Genomic DNA, 17,231 nt, shown 5'->3' with positions numbered 1-17,231 from the left:
TCCGTCTCTGGGTCTCGGCGTCCCTCGCCCTCCCTCCCCCATCCCCTTCTCCGGGGCCCAGGGCCCCGACCAGTCCCCGCCCTCCAGGACACTCTTCCCTCCTTCCTTCCTTCCTCCGTTCCCTCCCTCCATCTCGCTTCCCAGCACTGAGAACTCGGAGGCGGCCCCCGAACTGGCCGGCCGACGCCCCGCGCTGCGCCCCTGTGCCCGCGGGGACCAGACTCGCCACCTGCGCCCGCCGTTCGGTGCCTACTCGCCTGCCGGTGCGCTCCCCCCGCCGCCGCCGCCGGGGACTCGGTCTCTAAGGGCTCCTGGAGACGGCTCCGACCTCTCCTCCTCCTCCTGCTCCTCCGGGCGCCGGCTCCGCCTCGCTCGGGGTGGGCGGGGCGGACAGCCCGACGGGCGGGGCGGCGGCGGCCCCTGACTCCTTCCTCCGGCCCTGGCCCTCCCTCTGGCCCAGGCACCCTGGCTGTTCTCAGCTTCGGCCACAGAATCCGTGCCGTGTCCGGGCCGCCAAAGTAGAGAGGTCGGGAGCTGTGGACCTCCACCTCTGGCCGCCTTGGCCATCCCCGTTTTCCCTTCCCAGATTCATGGAGGCCCTGGAGTTCAAGGACTCTCGGGCACCCCACTTCACACGACCCTCCTCTGTGCTGCTCCTCAAAAGACTCCTCAAAAGTTTCCTTCGCGTGCAAACGCCTCGCTAACCCCTATGCCAACCGTCCCCTGGGCCTCGAATGTAAGCGCTGCCAACCCCCTACACAAAAGTTAGGCTCTGCTCCAGGAATTTCTTAAGAAAACAGTCACAGTAAAATTTAAAGGGCCCTGGGGCCATGGGGAGATTTTGTTTCCCAGAAAATGGAGATATAACTGCGGATTGTTGAATTTGAAGTGCATGCACCCATCACGAGCTTCTCCATCTCTCCCCCATGAAATTTGGGCTTCCAAATACCCAATACCTGGCAGAGCTCTGCATAATGAATTAATTGGATTTGGTTGGTCTTTTCTGAATGGGTTCAGGTCAGGTAGTTTGAAGAGCCACTTCTGTTTATACAGAGTGCAAACTATTCATACAAACAGCCATTCAAGGAACATTCATTGAGCACCTGTTGTGTGCCAAGCATTGCACTAAAGGTGATGGAGGGACACAAATATGAGTCAGACAAGGCGCTCACCCTCGAAAAGTCCAGAAAGAGTAAAAAAAGTGGGTATGCAGAAATCTTACCAGTCAGCAGACCTCCCGTGTATCCCCAGGTATCTGCTTTCTTGTTTGACAGGATGGAGACAAAAGAGAAGGTGAGGCCAAAGTAGGTCACTCGGAACCAGTGTGGGCAGAGTGCATGCTTGAAATGGAGTCTGGTGGCACTGGTGAGGGATGTGTGTGTTGAGTTTCACCAACTGAAGAGAAGAAGTGAGGCCCGGGGAAGCTAGCAGCCAAGGACCGCGATGAGGACATCACCTTAACTCTTACTTTCCTCCTGACCCCTACTCAAGTATCATTCCCAGTGAAACAATTAGATGAGGTTGCGGCAGGGATACTGCAAATAGAGGTAGTTGCTGGTTGGATGCCTTGCCCCAGGAGAGCGGTCATAGCAACCTGCATCTCATTGTCAGAGTACCACCCTCAACAGCTGCAGGATTTGCTTTGCCTGTGCCAGGGACAGCTGGGAGTACCTGGGAATTAATGCTCCCCTGTCCCCACTACACCCTTTAACCAGTGACCTAGGAGAATAGAGGCATAAATACTGTGGTTCCTTTGCCTCCAGTTGAGACAACCCCAGGGTGGATCTCTGCTGTCTACAGAGCTCCCTATGAGATTAGACTAAATTCCCCCCCCCTCTTCTATGGGATTTTGCTCGATATCACATTCTTTATTGCCCTTCTTACCCTTCTAGGTCCCATTCCCCTACCAGTATTTCCTGGGAACACATTCTAATCAGGACCAACTATGTGATTTGCAGGCCCCCATGCAAGATAAAGAAGAATGTTCATAAGTTATAAAGAATTTCAAGTTGGTAAGAGCAGAGTATTAGACCAAGTGTGGGGTCCTGTGTTTCTGCATAGATGTGCAGGACTCTATAGATGGCACATCAGTGAAGCTGGTCTGGATGCTAATAGCTCATTTTCACTTGAATCCTCATTGCAAGGTTTGCTTCTGGGGAATCCCAAGCTAAGATAACAACTGTTAACGTAAAAAAATCAGCCCATCCAGTATAAGCATAATCATTGTATAGAACACACTCATAGTCAGCATCCCACAGCTTGGGAAGCTACCCCTGCTGGGAGGACAGCTTATGTCAAGTTGTACTTAACAGGAGCTTTTTAGCCAGCAAAAGAGGGAAAACAGCTGAGAATGGTTTAGGTTAATAAGAGGATGGGACAGGAAATCTGGGCTTTATTCCCTTTCTGAGCGATATGCAGAAAGTGTTCATTTGAGTAGTGTCTTAGATTGAGTTACCTAGAAACACCTTATTTGAAGTTTTATTGGCAAGTGGTTAAAAAGTTACATCTCACCTGTAAGGAGGTGAGGTTGGCAGGATTGGGTAGAGGGACAAGCTCCCTCTCAATGTGGTTACACCTGGACCTGAATCCCAGCGAGTACAGGAGTTGTATATCTCCTCCATATCCTGCATTCCTGGGAAGAGGCAAAGCCATAGGCAAAGCAGTTCCCTGAGGGCAATGCCCGCTGATGGACACAGCTATGAATGGTCAGGAACAGAGGTGTCAGGGCTGAACAGAGGACTGGGAGAAACTCCACAGTATCACTCTAGGCAAATGATCTCTGAGATCTCATTTGGACTTACAGTCAATCATAACAGGAATACTCAGCGCAGCCCAGGAGGGCCTGACCTCTTGGTCTTCCACATAGCACCTGGAAAATTTTTAATTGCACTTAACCTTCCTTATACTGTAAGCCTATTTAATTTCCTCTAATTTTTTTCTTTTAGACTTTTAAAAACTCTTTTTCCTTCCCTTTTTATGTTCTCACCCGACTTATTTTCTACCCCTCCAATGGCACTTGAGACAAATAAATACAAATAAATAAATGAGTTGCCTAAGAATGGCGGTATAGTAAAACAAAATATTATACATTATGAGATGAAGCCTTTGGGAGTAAGTCCTGACTTTGCCATTAACAAACTGTGAATTTGGGGCACTTTACCAGGCATTTGCTTGTCTTAAAAAAATTTTTTTTAAATTTTATTTATTCTTGAGACAGAGCACAAGTGGAGGAGGGGCAGAGAGAGGGAGACACAGAATCTGAAACAGGCTCCAGGCTCTGAGCTGTCAGCACAGAGCTAGATGCTGGGCTCCTAGATGCTGGGCTCGAACCCACAGACCGTGAGATCATGACCTGAGCACAAATCGGACGCTTAACTGACTGAGTTACCCAGGCGCCCCTTTTTGTTTTTAAAATAAAGGGATTGTAAGAGAGTGGTCTCTAACATTCCAATTCTATGGAAGTTAATTTTTTTAAAAGAGGTGTTTTTTTCTGCTATATAATCCCTCATGACACAAGCAAGAGAAATGGTTTTATACCTCAGAAAAAACTGATTTTTAAAATTAGTTGCAATTCATATGTGAAGCACTATTCAATATTCAGTAACAGCACCCTAACTAAAACATCGGTCAGAAAGAGATGGGTGAAGAAAGATGAAGAAAAAAAAGTGGGGCAAATTGATCAGTCTGTGGGTGATGACATCTCCACAGACTTCAGAACAACTTTTCTAGAATATCAGATTTGCTCCCTAAGAATTTTATTTGTCCTGTTGCACATGGCCACATTCTGCCTGAACCTGCCCTGGAAGTTATGGAGAGGTACCTCCTTTTGAATACGTTACCTGGGTAAGTGTTTCACAAACTGGTTTTTCTGCTCAGTCAGAGGCTGCCATCTTCCCATGGTAAAAGTTAGGTTAGGGAGAAGCACCCACAATCTTGGAAATTCCCAAGGAACTTGTTGAAACGTGTATTGCCACAGGCTGGAGCTATGACCAAAACTGTGGGTACAGATCAGTAGGCAGTTGATCACAGTTCCATCCTCAAGTGGGTGGAAGTCTTTGGAGGCCTGGGTGGGTGTGGCCCAACGATGAGGCAGTAACTTACGTTAGGTGATTACTAACTCAACTATCTGGCTGTTATGGAGCTAAGCCCTCTAGCTCTGGAGAGTGGAAGTCTTCGGATACTGTTGTCTAGAGGCCAAATATATGGGCTCAAAAGCTAACAAAATTCCCATCAGTAGAGGGTTTCAATCAGTGGTCAGCTAGAAGGTAGAGGTGCAAAGGCTATAGGGAAGAGCAACCCAAATGTCCAGAGAAAACATTGTACCGCCTTCTAAAATGCCCCATGAAAAGACGTAAATATATTCACATGAGAGGATACCCTGAATATATTTTTGAGCATAGAAAGCAGGTTATAGAAGAGCACGCGTAGCATTTCCCACTCGCATATAAAGAAGCATACATGTACATACACACCCGTCCAAATCAGTATATCTGCAGCGACGTTTGCCCAAATGTTAACAGTGATTTTCTCAGGGTGCTGGAGTTTCAGCTAACCTACATATTTTAATACCGCACGAATTTTCTTTCTTTCTCTATGAATAATGTGAGTTGTTTGCACATTGTAAATGCGTGTTTTTTCATATTATAAAAAGAAGAAAAAAAGCATTGTATAGGCCAGGGGTTGACAAAGTACAGCCAGAGGGCCAGACCAGTAGCCATCTGTTTTGGTAAATAAAGTGTTATTGGAACACAACCACACCCGTTCATTTATCTATTGTCTTTGGCTGCTTTTGCTTTACAATGATAGAGTGAAGGTTGTGGCAGAGACCTTATGGCTCACAAGGCTTAAAATATTTATCTGCCACTCTAGAGAGGTGTAGACAAGTAGACTTGAAAACGTTTCCAGTATGGCAAATTGTAGCCTAGATTTTACTAATTCTTCAGATTTTAATGCATCTGAATTTTCTATGTTAAAGGAATATAGTCTGTATAATTTCAAGTACCTCCCAGTCATGAGTAGTGATTGCAGCAACACAACAAAGTGACAGTACCAATATTTGGGTAGTTAATGTCTGCATATTCTCCTTCCTCCTCCCCCTTCTTCCCTCACTATTTTCCTACTCCCCCTTTTCTCTGCCTGTTCCTCCCGTTCTCCTCTTTGCCCTCCTGCTCTTCCAATTCCTTCTCATTTTCCCAATGAAATAAGGTTATACCCAATCTCTAATTTGCCCTCAAATGCTATTTCACTAAAGAGAGGGCTAGACGGGGACTGAGGTTCTTCTCTCCTTCTGGCCTGGGTCTCTCCAAGACAGAATGATTGAAGACATCCTGGACAAAATAAATTATCGCAGAGGATGAGGAGTGAGGTCCCAAAGAGTCAATCCGGACCTGGAGGAAAAACAGCCAGCAGAGCTGTGGAGGGAAGGAGGGTGTCAGGATCCAGGGGAAAGGCTGGGAAATGAATGGGACAAGTCCCCTCTCTTCCCTCATTCCTGTCATACTCTCCGGTTTTCTTTAAAGTTTCCCATCCACACAATCCACCTGGCCTCCAGGTTCACAGAGGAGTTTTGGGATTTTTTTCTCCTTCACCGTCAGTGGTACCCAGCATCAATGCTCTCACTTACAGAAACCACAGGAGCAAGAGTAACTAATGCCAGTCTGAGTAATGTCAGGCCCTGGCTCTTTTCTAGAACTCGGCCAGAAGAGCTGGACGTTGGCCCTGACGTGGAATCTACTTAGATGCTAAGTAATTAAATTGTTCAACAGAAACATTCTCTTTGTCAACCACCCACCCCAGAGCTCCCCTGAAGAAAATAGAAGGCCCCTGGAGAGTCAGAAAAGGAAGCAGCCTGGTGGATGATGATTAGATTATTGGTCCATCTATAGCCTATGCCACTGGGTTTTGACTCAGACACAGTCGATTCTGTGGACCGGTGAGCTAAGCTGTGATGGGAATGGAAAGTATTCGCTCTGGCACTCTGATAACAGACCTGCTAATTTCATTTAGCTTTATGTTCTGGTGAGAATGGAAAATACCAAGCCTGCAACCTTGGTGACTCCAATTTACACTGCATGGTTCTCAGAATATCTAAAATGCTTTTTGGGATGTAGGGGAACTTCAGAAAATGCAATTAAAATGAGTTTTTGTGTTGTTTTTTTTTTTTGTGTCTCAGTATTGCTCTAGAAAAATGAGAGATTCACTGAGAGAAAAATACCAACAATGCCAGGATCCTGGCATTATTATTAGTATTACTCTATTATCTCAGTATTTCTAAAAATAGAAATATGAACTATTTCTGTCCTCAGACTACCTTGAGAATTATGAACCACATTGAAATGTTGAATGTAATAAAGGTGTATTAATTTGAGGAGTGTTCTGACCACATTCCTCTGGTGCTTTAAACCCTCCCCATCTTGTTGTTGTTTTCCTATTTCCTGAGTTATCAAAAAACTTGGACATCTCTTCTTGTATTTATTAGTCATGTATGGTTCCAGTAACAATTTGGGTATGGATCTACTTCCAGAGGCCTCTGATGGATTGTGCTAGATATTTTTGTATTCCTATAAATAGCCTTGAGCTTTGTTCTGGAACATAGTTAAGTTACTTGGAAACAGATTTATCCTTTTAGGTCTTGCGGTTAAGATTTATTCAACAAGATAGGAACAGTTATCACCCCAGAAGTGATTTTTCCCCTACTGAAGTAAGACCTGAATGTTTACCCAATGCTCCAGAAATCTTGAGGTTTTCCCTTCTGGTTGGTAGGAAGAGGCACCATTCCTGGCCCTGTGTGATCATCAGGCCCTGTTACCTCTGATCCCGACGGGTGGCTCTTTCCCTGGCCTTGGGTGGTTCGCTTCATCCTCACGAGTTTCCCATTACTCATTACTCCCATCATATGTATCATGATACTCAAGGGGACCGTCTGCCAGTCTCTGGGTTCTCTTTCTGTTCAACCCTCTTCTCTCTGGTGCTCTGTAGTGGCAAGTTGTCCTACTTGCTTTGACTTCCCCAAGCTCCCATCCCCACTATCTCAACTCAAGGGGCCCACCAGGCTCTTCCTGAATTCCCAGCTCTCTGCTGCATCTGGAAACTCCCTCAAGGCAGTACACTGGGCGAGGTGGAGGGCTCCCCTCATTTGTTTTTTCTCTCAGGGATCCTTCTTCTCTCATCACCTGAAGTGCAGTGTTTTACAAACTGTTGTTTCATATATTTTGTCTGTTTTTAGGTTGTTTCAGGTAGGAAGATAAACCAGTTCCTTTACCCCCATCTTGACTGTAAGCAGCGGTCTCCCCTGTCACTCTAAACCATGCATTATTCTTCTTTCCACTTATCATTATCTAACACTATTTTTGTATGGTCTGTCTCCCTCGTCAGGCTGTAAGCTCCATGAGGGCAGGTCTGTTTGGTTTACTGTTGTTCCTCAGCTCTTATAACGTTGCCTGATGGAGAACAGTGCTCATGAAATACTGAGAGAATGAATGAAAGTGTACCTGGGCCAGATCATGGGAGGCTTTGAATGCCAGGAAAGGAAATTAAACAAGTTTTGTTGAGAGCAGAGGCTCTTATTCTGGGACTAGAAGGACATATGCCAAATTCTATTCATTAGCAATTTGAGGACATTGTGGGGTACAATGCTGGCAACTTCACTCAAGCTACTCTGTCTGTAAATCTGCCAAAGCTCTTGGTAGATTAGGTCACATTTTTGGAATTGGTTTGGAATTCAGGAACCTGGCAGTAATAATGAATCTTGCCTTTGACCCTGCCTCTTAATCTGATTGGCCCTAAGCCCTTTACAAATATTAATTGTATTTCCCTGTGCAGTTGCCACCCTGACCTCTTTTCTTAGGCTGGTAACACTGGGACCAGTGTTCAGCACTTCCACCCATAATAGCATGCTCACTCCTCCTCCTTAAAAGAGAAAGCTTATCTTTATTAACACCCTTAAATTAATATGTATCCTAATGATGAACTTGACAAGTGAGTTATTTTCTTAAAAACTTCACTTGATAATTGCAATAGCCTCTCCACTGGTCTTTCTGACTCGAGTCTCCAAGAGAGCCAACTGAGGGCAAGATAAAAAAATATTGGAAATTATAGCTACATTTAATATGTGTCTTTTCCTTAGTACAGTAGTTCAGGTAAATAATATGCAAATAAAAACACATATTGGGACAACATACTCAAAGTCCTTACTGATGAAGTGCACAATGAAAATATTTAGAGATCATAGGTTGAGTTCCTCTCCCAATTCTTCTTAAGTGAATCCAGATTATTCTTTCTAGAAGGCACCTCGAACTGTGCTCCATTCCTCTGCCAAAACAAACAAGAAACAAACCCCCCAAATCTTCTGTGGCTTCAATATAAAAAAACAAGTTTTACTGTATGCTGGCTTTGAAAGAAAGGAGTTTTTCCATGCAGACATACTGGTCAGTCCACAATTGTTAATAAGCCCCCACATTTGTATAATGCATCATAATTTTATACTGCACTGAACTTTGCCTTACAGGCCCTCCAATTTCGGAAAAACATGGATCTGCTCTCAGCCAAGATTTATATCTCTAGTTCTACTCTATAAAGCCTGTTAGCTTCTTTTAGAGATTAAACTATGGCCCTGCAACAATAACTGTGAGGTCATGAAGATTTCCCTATACTCCATCAGTCCCTGCTAACAGACCAAATTACTGAAGAGATGATGGAAACAAGGAACTTTAGATGTGCTAGGTTACTTAGGATAAAGGTAGCTTACAGAAATAGCCCTTGAATAAAAACTAAGCTATAATGCACAGTGTGTATGAGAGAGAGAGAGAGAGAGAGAGAGAGAGAGAATAGGTGCATGCGTGCAGGGGTGGGGACACAGACCACCAAGATACCGGACAGATGTGAATGAAGAAGCTATTGTAGAAGACGAACTTCTGGCTCTGGCCAGACATCACCTGACACCAAGTGAATGAGAAACAAAATGTCCAGTTGAGCCTTTCTTGAATTCCTAACACATGTGAACAAAGTAAAATGGTTATTCTAAGCCACTGAATTTTGGGAGAGCAGAACTGAGAGTTGTAGACATCATTTGAGTCCGGATCCAATTCTTCCTGAAGAAGACTACTCCTGGATTTTTTCAGTGAGCCAGTCCATTGTTTCTGGCTTGTTTCAGCCCATATAATTGTGAATAATATAGTGACACTCCCTCTTTTAACTCAGGTGCAGAAGCTTCAGCTAATCATATTTCTCAGTTCTTGATTTACTTTCATTATTAATCTGTGCATGGGCCTTCTCTTATCTGATAGAATTTTCATTCATACCTCCTTTTTTTTTTTTTTTTACCCTGTTCCTACTCCTATTTCCTTCCTATTCATGGGCAAACATTCTAATTCTACCTAATTCTGATGTGTATCTTTTTATGTGTATGTGTCCTTATAAAATATACATTGTTATTTTGTGGACATGCATTTCAGTGTCATATTGATGGTATTGTATACTCTTTTTATATAAGAATAATACTCAGGAAACTTTCAAATTAAGTGTTATGGTGGACCACACTTTTCTCCCAAAGTGCAACACCTGTTGTAAGTGTTTCCTCTAAGAGATATACATTCCAATGATGTTGTCTTCTTGACATTAAAAAAAGAAAAACCTTATTCTTTGAATGCCTCCTCTCTCTCCCCATCCACCACACACATACTTTATTTTTTAGTAATCAATGTTCTGGGAGTGCCTGGGTGGCTCAGATGGTTAAGCGTCTGATTTTGGCTTGGTTCATGATCTCGCAGTTTGTGGGTTCGAGCCTGGCATCGGGCTCTGTGCTGACGGCTCAGAACCTGGAGCCTGCTTTGGATTGTGTCTCCCTCTCTCTCTGCCTCTCCCCCGCTGGTGCTCTGTCTTTCTGTCAAAAATGAATAAACATTAAAAAAACGTTTAGTAATAAATGTTCTGGTTAAATGGATGCAGTATCCATTTGGAAAGTATTTTTCTTTTTTGGAGATTTTTTTCATGGTCTCCTTTGTTTCTTTTGAGTTTTTGTGTTTCTTTTTAAAAAGGTCTAGTTCCTTGTTTTTAATATGTGTCTTTCATGCTAGCTTTCCACAAAAGTCTACTGATTCTTGGTTGATTCTGATTAGAGCCTCTGGGTGTGTGTATGTACAGGGCTTACATAGGTGAGGTAGCAGAAATTTGGTCTCTGAGTGCAGACCTCTGTTGGTTTCTGTAGGTTTTTTCTCTTGGACTTTCCAAATACGCCAGAAAGGAGGAGGTCAGAGACTCTCTTGGGAGGTGGGAAGGATTAAGGCTGGCTGCCAGACTTCTATGAGCCTGAAAATCTCATCATGGTTTTTGTTTTGTTTTGCTTTTTAAATCTAGATTTTTATCTTATCTGTTTTTTTGTTTTTGTTTTTGTTTGTTTGTTTGTTTTTGAGTACCTTGTACTCAGCTGTGGTTCGTGTCCCTACTCTCTGGGTTCCCAATCATTTATTCGTTCAACAAATACTTACCTGGTATCCCCTTTGCACTTTGTGCCAGGCATAATTCTAGGTGCTTTCAATCAAACCCACCAGCAATCAAAATAGATGAAAATTCCTGCCCTCACGTAACTTACATTCTAGTAGGAATACATCTCCAGTCAGTTTCCTGAGTGAGGGAAAGTGGGTGGCTGGCTGGCTGCAAAAGTAAGTGGCAGGGATTTGGAGGTCTTATAAAAACTTTCAACCAATTCTATTTTGAGCCCCACTTCACATCCTTACCCTCAAAAATGGTTGGTGCCTCCAATTCCTGAGTCTTTCTGGATTTGGGTGGAACGAACCACCTTGCTTTCCTTTTTTCTTTTTTTCTTTTTCTTTTTTTTTAAGTAGGCTCCACACCCAACATGGGGCCATGGGACTTGAACTCACAACCCTGAGATTAGGAGTCATGCACTCTAGCAACTTGCTTTCTATTAGCAAGGTGTCCCTGAACCAGCTTGCTTTATATTAGCACTCCCCCTACCCTTCTCAGATATTTGGCTTTCAGCTTTCTTTTTTCTGCTAAGTCAGCTGCCTTGTCTGTTCATGTACTATCTATTTTTTGTCTACTTTAGCCCTCTCTCTCATTTTCCTTGTTCCTGTGACTTATACCTCTTTGCTTTCATTTATTGTTATTTTAGTGTGATTTGAGGAAGGGGTAGAAATAATTCTGTGTTAAATCAACTGCGTTTAATCATGTATCACTAACTCCCCATATGGGCACAAAGTTGCTTGCCCGACAGGTAAAAATGTGCCAGTCTGGGTGGTGGTAGTATCAGGTTCTGATTTTCTGATAGTTACATCTCTGTGAGGCTGTATTGCTTGAATTTAGAATGAGGTTACAGAGACGCTACACAAGCTTCAGTGTTTCTTGGCCTCTATTTTCATGACTCATTTTCTCTTTCTCTTTCTCTTGGCTCTTAGAACATGTCTTTATTCTTCCCTGAATCATAATTTTCTCTTCTTTTTTTGCTATTATTGACTTTCACATTTCCCTTGTTTCGACAACCATGATGAGAGAGTGTTTTGGACTAAATTCCTAGTCATTGCACATATGTATTGTGATACAGTAAAATAGTTTTTTTTTTTTTTTAAGCTGGAAGGAAATGATATGAACACTAGTATGTAACATTTATTAAGCTCTTACTGTGTGCAAGGCACTGTTCTTTGTGTGCATTATCTTATGAAATCTCTACAACCACCCTACAAAGTAGGTATTCTCTGCACTCTGGGTGAGATTCAAGTCCTGTCACCTTATATTAAAAATGCTAGACTAAGAATGGTTAAAAACTTGCCTAAAGTCTTAGAGCAAATGAGTGAAGCTTTTAAATATTCATGAAATGAATCTGGTGTGCATTTTATCAAAGTCACGTGTATTTCTTATATGCAGTTGGAAGTGGAGTTGTGACGCCCCTAACGTCCAAGGCTCCCTGCTGAGGGAGCTACATATCTGAGGATCAGTAGCCAATCAGAAACACAGAGCCAGCCGTATCTGCTTGGAACAGAAGGAACGTCTGCTTAGCTGGAGGGTTGGGTCTGGAAGCCAACGTGGGTTTTCTACTCCCTCAAGTGGAGATTGGTGAAGTCTAGAACAGCAAGACCTGCACAGCGGTTCTAATCCACTCACCTTACCTGCTGCAGGAGAGGAGGACTGGCCTGCCTCAACCTCACATTGAGGACCAAAAATCTGGACAGACAGCACAAGTATTGCCAGGCCTACCCTCAAGGAACATCCATGCCCGGGGTGTGACTGCCATTGCATGTGGGTGCATGAAGGAGAAGAGGAGACCAGGCAGCCATTAAGAAGCACCAGATGTGAGGGGCATCTGGGTGGCTCATTCGGTTAAGCATCCAGCTTTGGCTCAGGTCGTGATCTTGCTGTTCCCGAGTTCGAGCCCTGCGTTGGGCTCTGGGCCGACAGCTCAGAGCCTGGAGCCTGTTTCAGATTCTGTATCTCCCTCCCTCTCTCTGTCCCTTTCCTGCTCACACTTTCTCTCTCTCTCTCTCTCTCTCTCTCTCTCTCTCTCTTTCTCTCTCTCAAAAAATAAATAAATACATAAATAATAAAAGAAGCACCAGATGTGAATGAGGCTCCAGTCTCTTGGATAAGCACCTGCTGGCTTCCTCCTTGGGCCAACTGTGAGGGGGGCTATAGAGCGGCTGCAAGGGTAGGAATTCTGTCTCTCCTGGAAGATGAGTATAAGTGCTATCTTTTTTGTGGGTTGAGGTAGAAAGGTGGGGAGAAGAAAAAATAGGTTCCTTTCTGAATGTTTCTGTTTCATGGAGATAAAAATGTCAATATTGCAAACACCTCTTGTGTCTGTTTTTTCTAGTGTATCTTTTTTTAAAAAAATATTTTATTTTTGACACAGAGAGAGACAGAGCATGAGCAGGGGAGGGGCAGAGAGAGAGGGAGACACAGAATCTGAAGCAGGCCCCAGGCTCCGAGCTGTCAGCACAGAGCCCGACACAGGCCTCAAACTCATCAACCGAGAGATCATGACCTGAGCCGAAGTCGGATGCTCAACCGACTGAGCCACCCAGGCACCCCTCTAGTGTATCTTTTAAGTCAATGCTGGTTGCAGCCCCACCAGTGGGTTTCTCTATCCACTAATGGATTGGGACCCTCAACCTGAACACATTTTTCTAGGAGGTTGGTTGACAGGAAAAAACCAGCTCTTGCCGGTAAAACGCTTCAGTGGACCCTTTGGTTATGCATAAAAGTAAGAAGCAGGGACTTCATTGGGCAGGAGTACAAAGATACGCAGTTTGGTATCACTGCAAAGGACAACACAATTAAAAAGGTATTTCTTCGGGTAAAGAGATTCTTAACACCTAATAGTGTTGAACATCTTTTCATGTGCTTATTTGCCATTTGTCTTAGTTCTGCTTGCTACAGCGGAATACCATAGATTGGGTGGCTTAAACAACCAACATTCATTTCCTTACAGTTCTGGATGCTGGAAGTCAGCATGGTCAGGTTCTGGATGAGGACCAAGAACCTTTTCCTGGTTTACAGCTGGCCATCTTCTCTTTGTATCCTCACATGACAGAAAGAAAGAGTCACCTTTTCCCTTTTTCTTGTAAGGACACTGATCCCGTCATGAGACTCAACCTTCATGATCTAATCACCTCCTAGAGTGCCCACCTCCTAATACCATCACATTAGGCATTAGGATTTAATATGTGAATTTGGGGGGGAAACAAACACTCATAGCAACATCTGTGTGTCCTCTTTGGTGAAATGACAACAGCACTTTTAATAAACCACATGCTAAAATAAGGTAGGGGAGTATTATTACTGACAATGGTAGTAATATTGGTCATAATAGTAAGCTTTCATTTTAAAAAAAAAATAATCTCCAATGCATGTTAGGCACCAAGGGTACAAAGATTAAATAGCTCTTTACTTCATGGAACTCACAGTCATAACATAGGTGAAGAATTGGAAAACTTTTTGAAAAATCAAATATACAAATGTATAATTATAAAAAGTAACATGCCCTAAGAGAAAAAAATTAAAAGGATGTCATAAAAAAGAATAGTGGAAATAATTTACATTGAGAGTCAAGTATTTCCAATTCGTACCTGAAATATACATAGGCAATATTCAAGTGCAAAGAGCAACTCAGCCAATGACAATAGCATGTGTGAAGGTCCTGAGGTAGCAAAGAGCTTGGGGTGTTATATAAATCCAAAAGAAGACCAGTGTTGCCAGAATGCAGCACAATAGTGGGACAGTGATATGAGATTTACAACACAGGCAGGACTCAGATAAGGAGCAAGGAAATCAGTTAAGAGGCTACTGTATAAGTCTAAGCAAGAGATGGTGGTTTGAACCAGCATTGTGACCAAAGGAATGGAGAGATTGGTGGATAGCTTTGAAGTATATTTTTGAGACAGGATTGATGAGACATTGGTGAGGGACTGTATGTTGGGACGGAGGGAGGATAGGTGAGGAAGAAGAAGGTGTCAAAATAACTCCCAAGTTGCTGGATTTTTTTTTTAATGTTTATTTATTTTGAAAGAGAGACAGACAGACAGAGAGAGCACAAGTGGGGGAGGGGCAGAGAGAGAGGGAGACACAGAGTCTAAGCACACTCTAGGCCCTGAGCTGTCAGCACAGAGCCTGATGCGGGGCTCGATCCCACGAACCAGGAGATCATGACCTGAGCTGAAGTTGGATGCTGAACCGATCAAGCCACCCAGGTGCCCCCCAGATTGCTGGATTAAACAACTGGGTTGATGGAGATGACTTATCATGATGGTGAAAATGTGAGGACTTGATTTTTATGGGTGGTAGGCAGGTGGATAGTGGTCACGTTATTTTTAGGTTAATGTAAATTCTGAAGACTGATGTGAGTGTACCAAAAGAATAAGCCTATTTCATGGCGCAGTACATACAAGGGTCCCACAACCAAAGTGAAGAGGGTTGAAGCTACAAGAGGACAACTCAAGTTCAGAAGACGTCACCCTTCCCCTTGCTTCTGAGAATTTTCACAATTTTTTAAATGAGAATTTTCACAATTTTTAAAAAAGTGTGACCAGGTGTCCACCAGATGGCAATATTTCTTTATAAAAACCCAGATTTAGAAACCATACCTTCTCTGCTTCATCAAGGTGGATTCTTTAGGGGCACATAGCCAGAGTCTAGTCAAATCGGTGAGAGTACAGCCCAGCTTGCTGAGTTCTAGGAAATGGGGACGGGCAGAGGCGGCTTTATGAGCAAGATCCTTCTGCGACCTCTTACAAGGAGACAAAGTCTTGTGTGTGTGCCCGCTCTCTGGGACTAGGTGCTTCAGATCATGAAAAGTCCGTTAATTGGAAGTGCTCTTAGTGTTAGCACATGAGGAACACTGGAAGCCTCCCACCGCCACTCTGAGCCTCTTTCTACACTTGTAGAATCGTGAGCGTATCTGTACCAACCTCGGGGGGTTAGTGCAAGAATGAAATTAGGTAATGCATGCCTATGATGTACCTAATAGAGTCCTGGTACAAAGTAAGCACTTAATTCATGGTAGTTCTTATTATCATATTATCCCCCCATGACCCTTATTCCCACTCTCCCTCCCTCAAGGTACTACCCTATGCTAGCCTTGCTCATGGCAGGCTTCCAGGTATGACCTCATAAGAGTCACAGCAAGATGGCAGACTTCCTTTCAGGTCCTCTGTAGCTTTGCCTCATGGCAGGTGCTCCTCTTTGATAATCCTTGCTTTCAGCTGCATTTCGAGAATGATGGAGTCCTTCAGCAATCGACTTGTCTGATGTGACAGGCAAACCATGAAGATGGAAAGGGAGGAAGCCGTTGGAAGGAACACAAATGCTGGAAAATCGGCCCTGTCCTAACACACTGCCTTGCATTCAATCACTCTCTGTTTAGTTGCCTTTCCTAATCCACTGAAACATGTACAATTGCTATCTGCAGACTTATAATTATATATTCCCAGCCTGCCAGGTGGGATACGTCCAGGCGCTCAGTTTCCTTGGGGGCTGATGCAATATGAATGCGGCTCAGATCTGTCCTGGGAAGAAGTCAGTTTGAGGCTAGTCGGCCTGTGGTTTGGCCGCAGGGAATATTTTTACAGAAGGGGTCAGTGAGCTCCCCCACTGTATTCATCTTCCTCCTTCCCTACTAGCTTAGCCCACCATGTACTTCGTTTTCTTTTTATAAAAGCCTAAAAGATTTGGGTGCTTTAAAAACATATTTTTGGAAAGGCGACCAATCATTACTATTATTATACAGTAATGTTGCTATATAGGTGTTTTCAGCCTGTTTTTATTTCATGTGGGTATTTTTTTTTATGAGGATGTGGTGAGGAGAAGATAGGAAATATACCTTTGTTATAGAGGGAAGGGAAAGACCTTTCAGTCTTTAGCTTGTATTGTAGACAGCAAGTCTTCATTTTTCAGTCCATGGGAAGGATTGCTAAATGAGCAGGGTGTCAAAACGTGGCCGTGTGGGAGGCACATTCTCTACTTCCTCATTGTATACAGTGCAGCTCAGTATATAAGGCACAGTATTTCACTGGCTTCTTATGGAAATCTTCTCTTGTAGGCGGGGTTATTTCTTACATTTTCTTCAAGTGATATGCAGAAAGGTGAGACAACTTGGTTCATTCAACAATTATTTATTGAGGGTCTACATGTGCCAGGAAATATTGTAAGCAGGGAATGGAAGTCCTGGCCTTATGCATTTTATATTCTAGTGGGGAACACACCCATAGGTAAAATATATAATATGCCAGATAGTGCTGAATGGCATGGGGAAAATAAAATGGGGAATTGGGGAAAGGATTATGTGTGTGTGCATGTTTGGGGGTGCTGCAATTTTAAATATGGTAGTGAGAGAGTGCCTAATGGAGAAAATAACATTTTGGTAAAGACCTCAAAGGGGAGGGAAGAAGACATGTGGAAACCCAGGGGAGAGAACATTCTGGGAGGAGGGAAGAGCACTTACAAAAAGAGCACTTGTAGGGAGAACCCCTGCTAGCACAGAGTGAATGAACAAGAGAGCCAGGAGATCAGGTCTGGAGAGGTCAGAAGGAAGACCGAGTGGGGACTTGGTGGCTATCACAAGAGTTTGGGGAGGGGTACATAATCTGATCTAGACTTTTAAAAGATTACTCAAGGCATTGTGTTGAAATTAGAATGTAGTGGGGGCAAGGACAGAAACAGGCCAGCCTTTTAGGGGGCTGTTACCCTAGTCCAGGCTTGGGTCAGGGTGGTAGCTGTGAAAGTAT

The 17,231-nt window shown here is 43.6% G+C and overlaps 1 protein-coding gene across 4 annotated transcripts in view; it reads right to left on the bottom strand.

The window, feature by feature from the left end:
• Positions 1-741, bottom strand: part of GNG12 (G protein subunit gamma 12) — a 128,598-nt gene extending 127,857 nt beyond the window's left edge. Inside the window, exon 1 of one of the 4 annotated variants that reach the window (XM_058717025.1) lies at positions 254-741. In XM_058717025.1, the coding sequence (XP_058573008.1) occupies positions 254-567 (314 nt within the window). In that variant the 5' untranslated portion in view covers positions 568-741. Of the gene's footprint in view, positions 1-229 lie in introns of all 4 variants that reach the window. The other 3 variants (XM_058717028.1, XM_058717027.1, XM_058717026.1) reach the window with 3 other exon arrangements.
• Between the last annotated feature and the right edge of the window lie 16,490 nt (positions 742-17,231).

This window comes from Neofelis nebulosa, chromosome 2 (assembly GCF_028018385.1).
Source record: "Neofelis nebulosa isolate mNeoNeb1 chromosome 2, mNeoNeb1.pri, whole genome shotgun sequence".
Classification (NCBI taxonomy): Eukaryota; Metazoa; Chordata; class Mammalia; order Carnivora; family Felidae; genus Neofelis; species Neofelis nebulosa.
The sequence above is the reverse complement of the archived record's forward strand: the minus strand, read 5'-3'. Positions and strand labels throughout refer to the sequence as shown.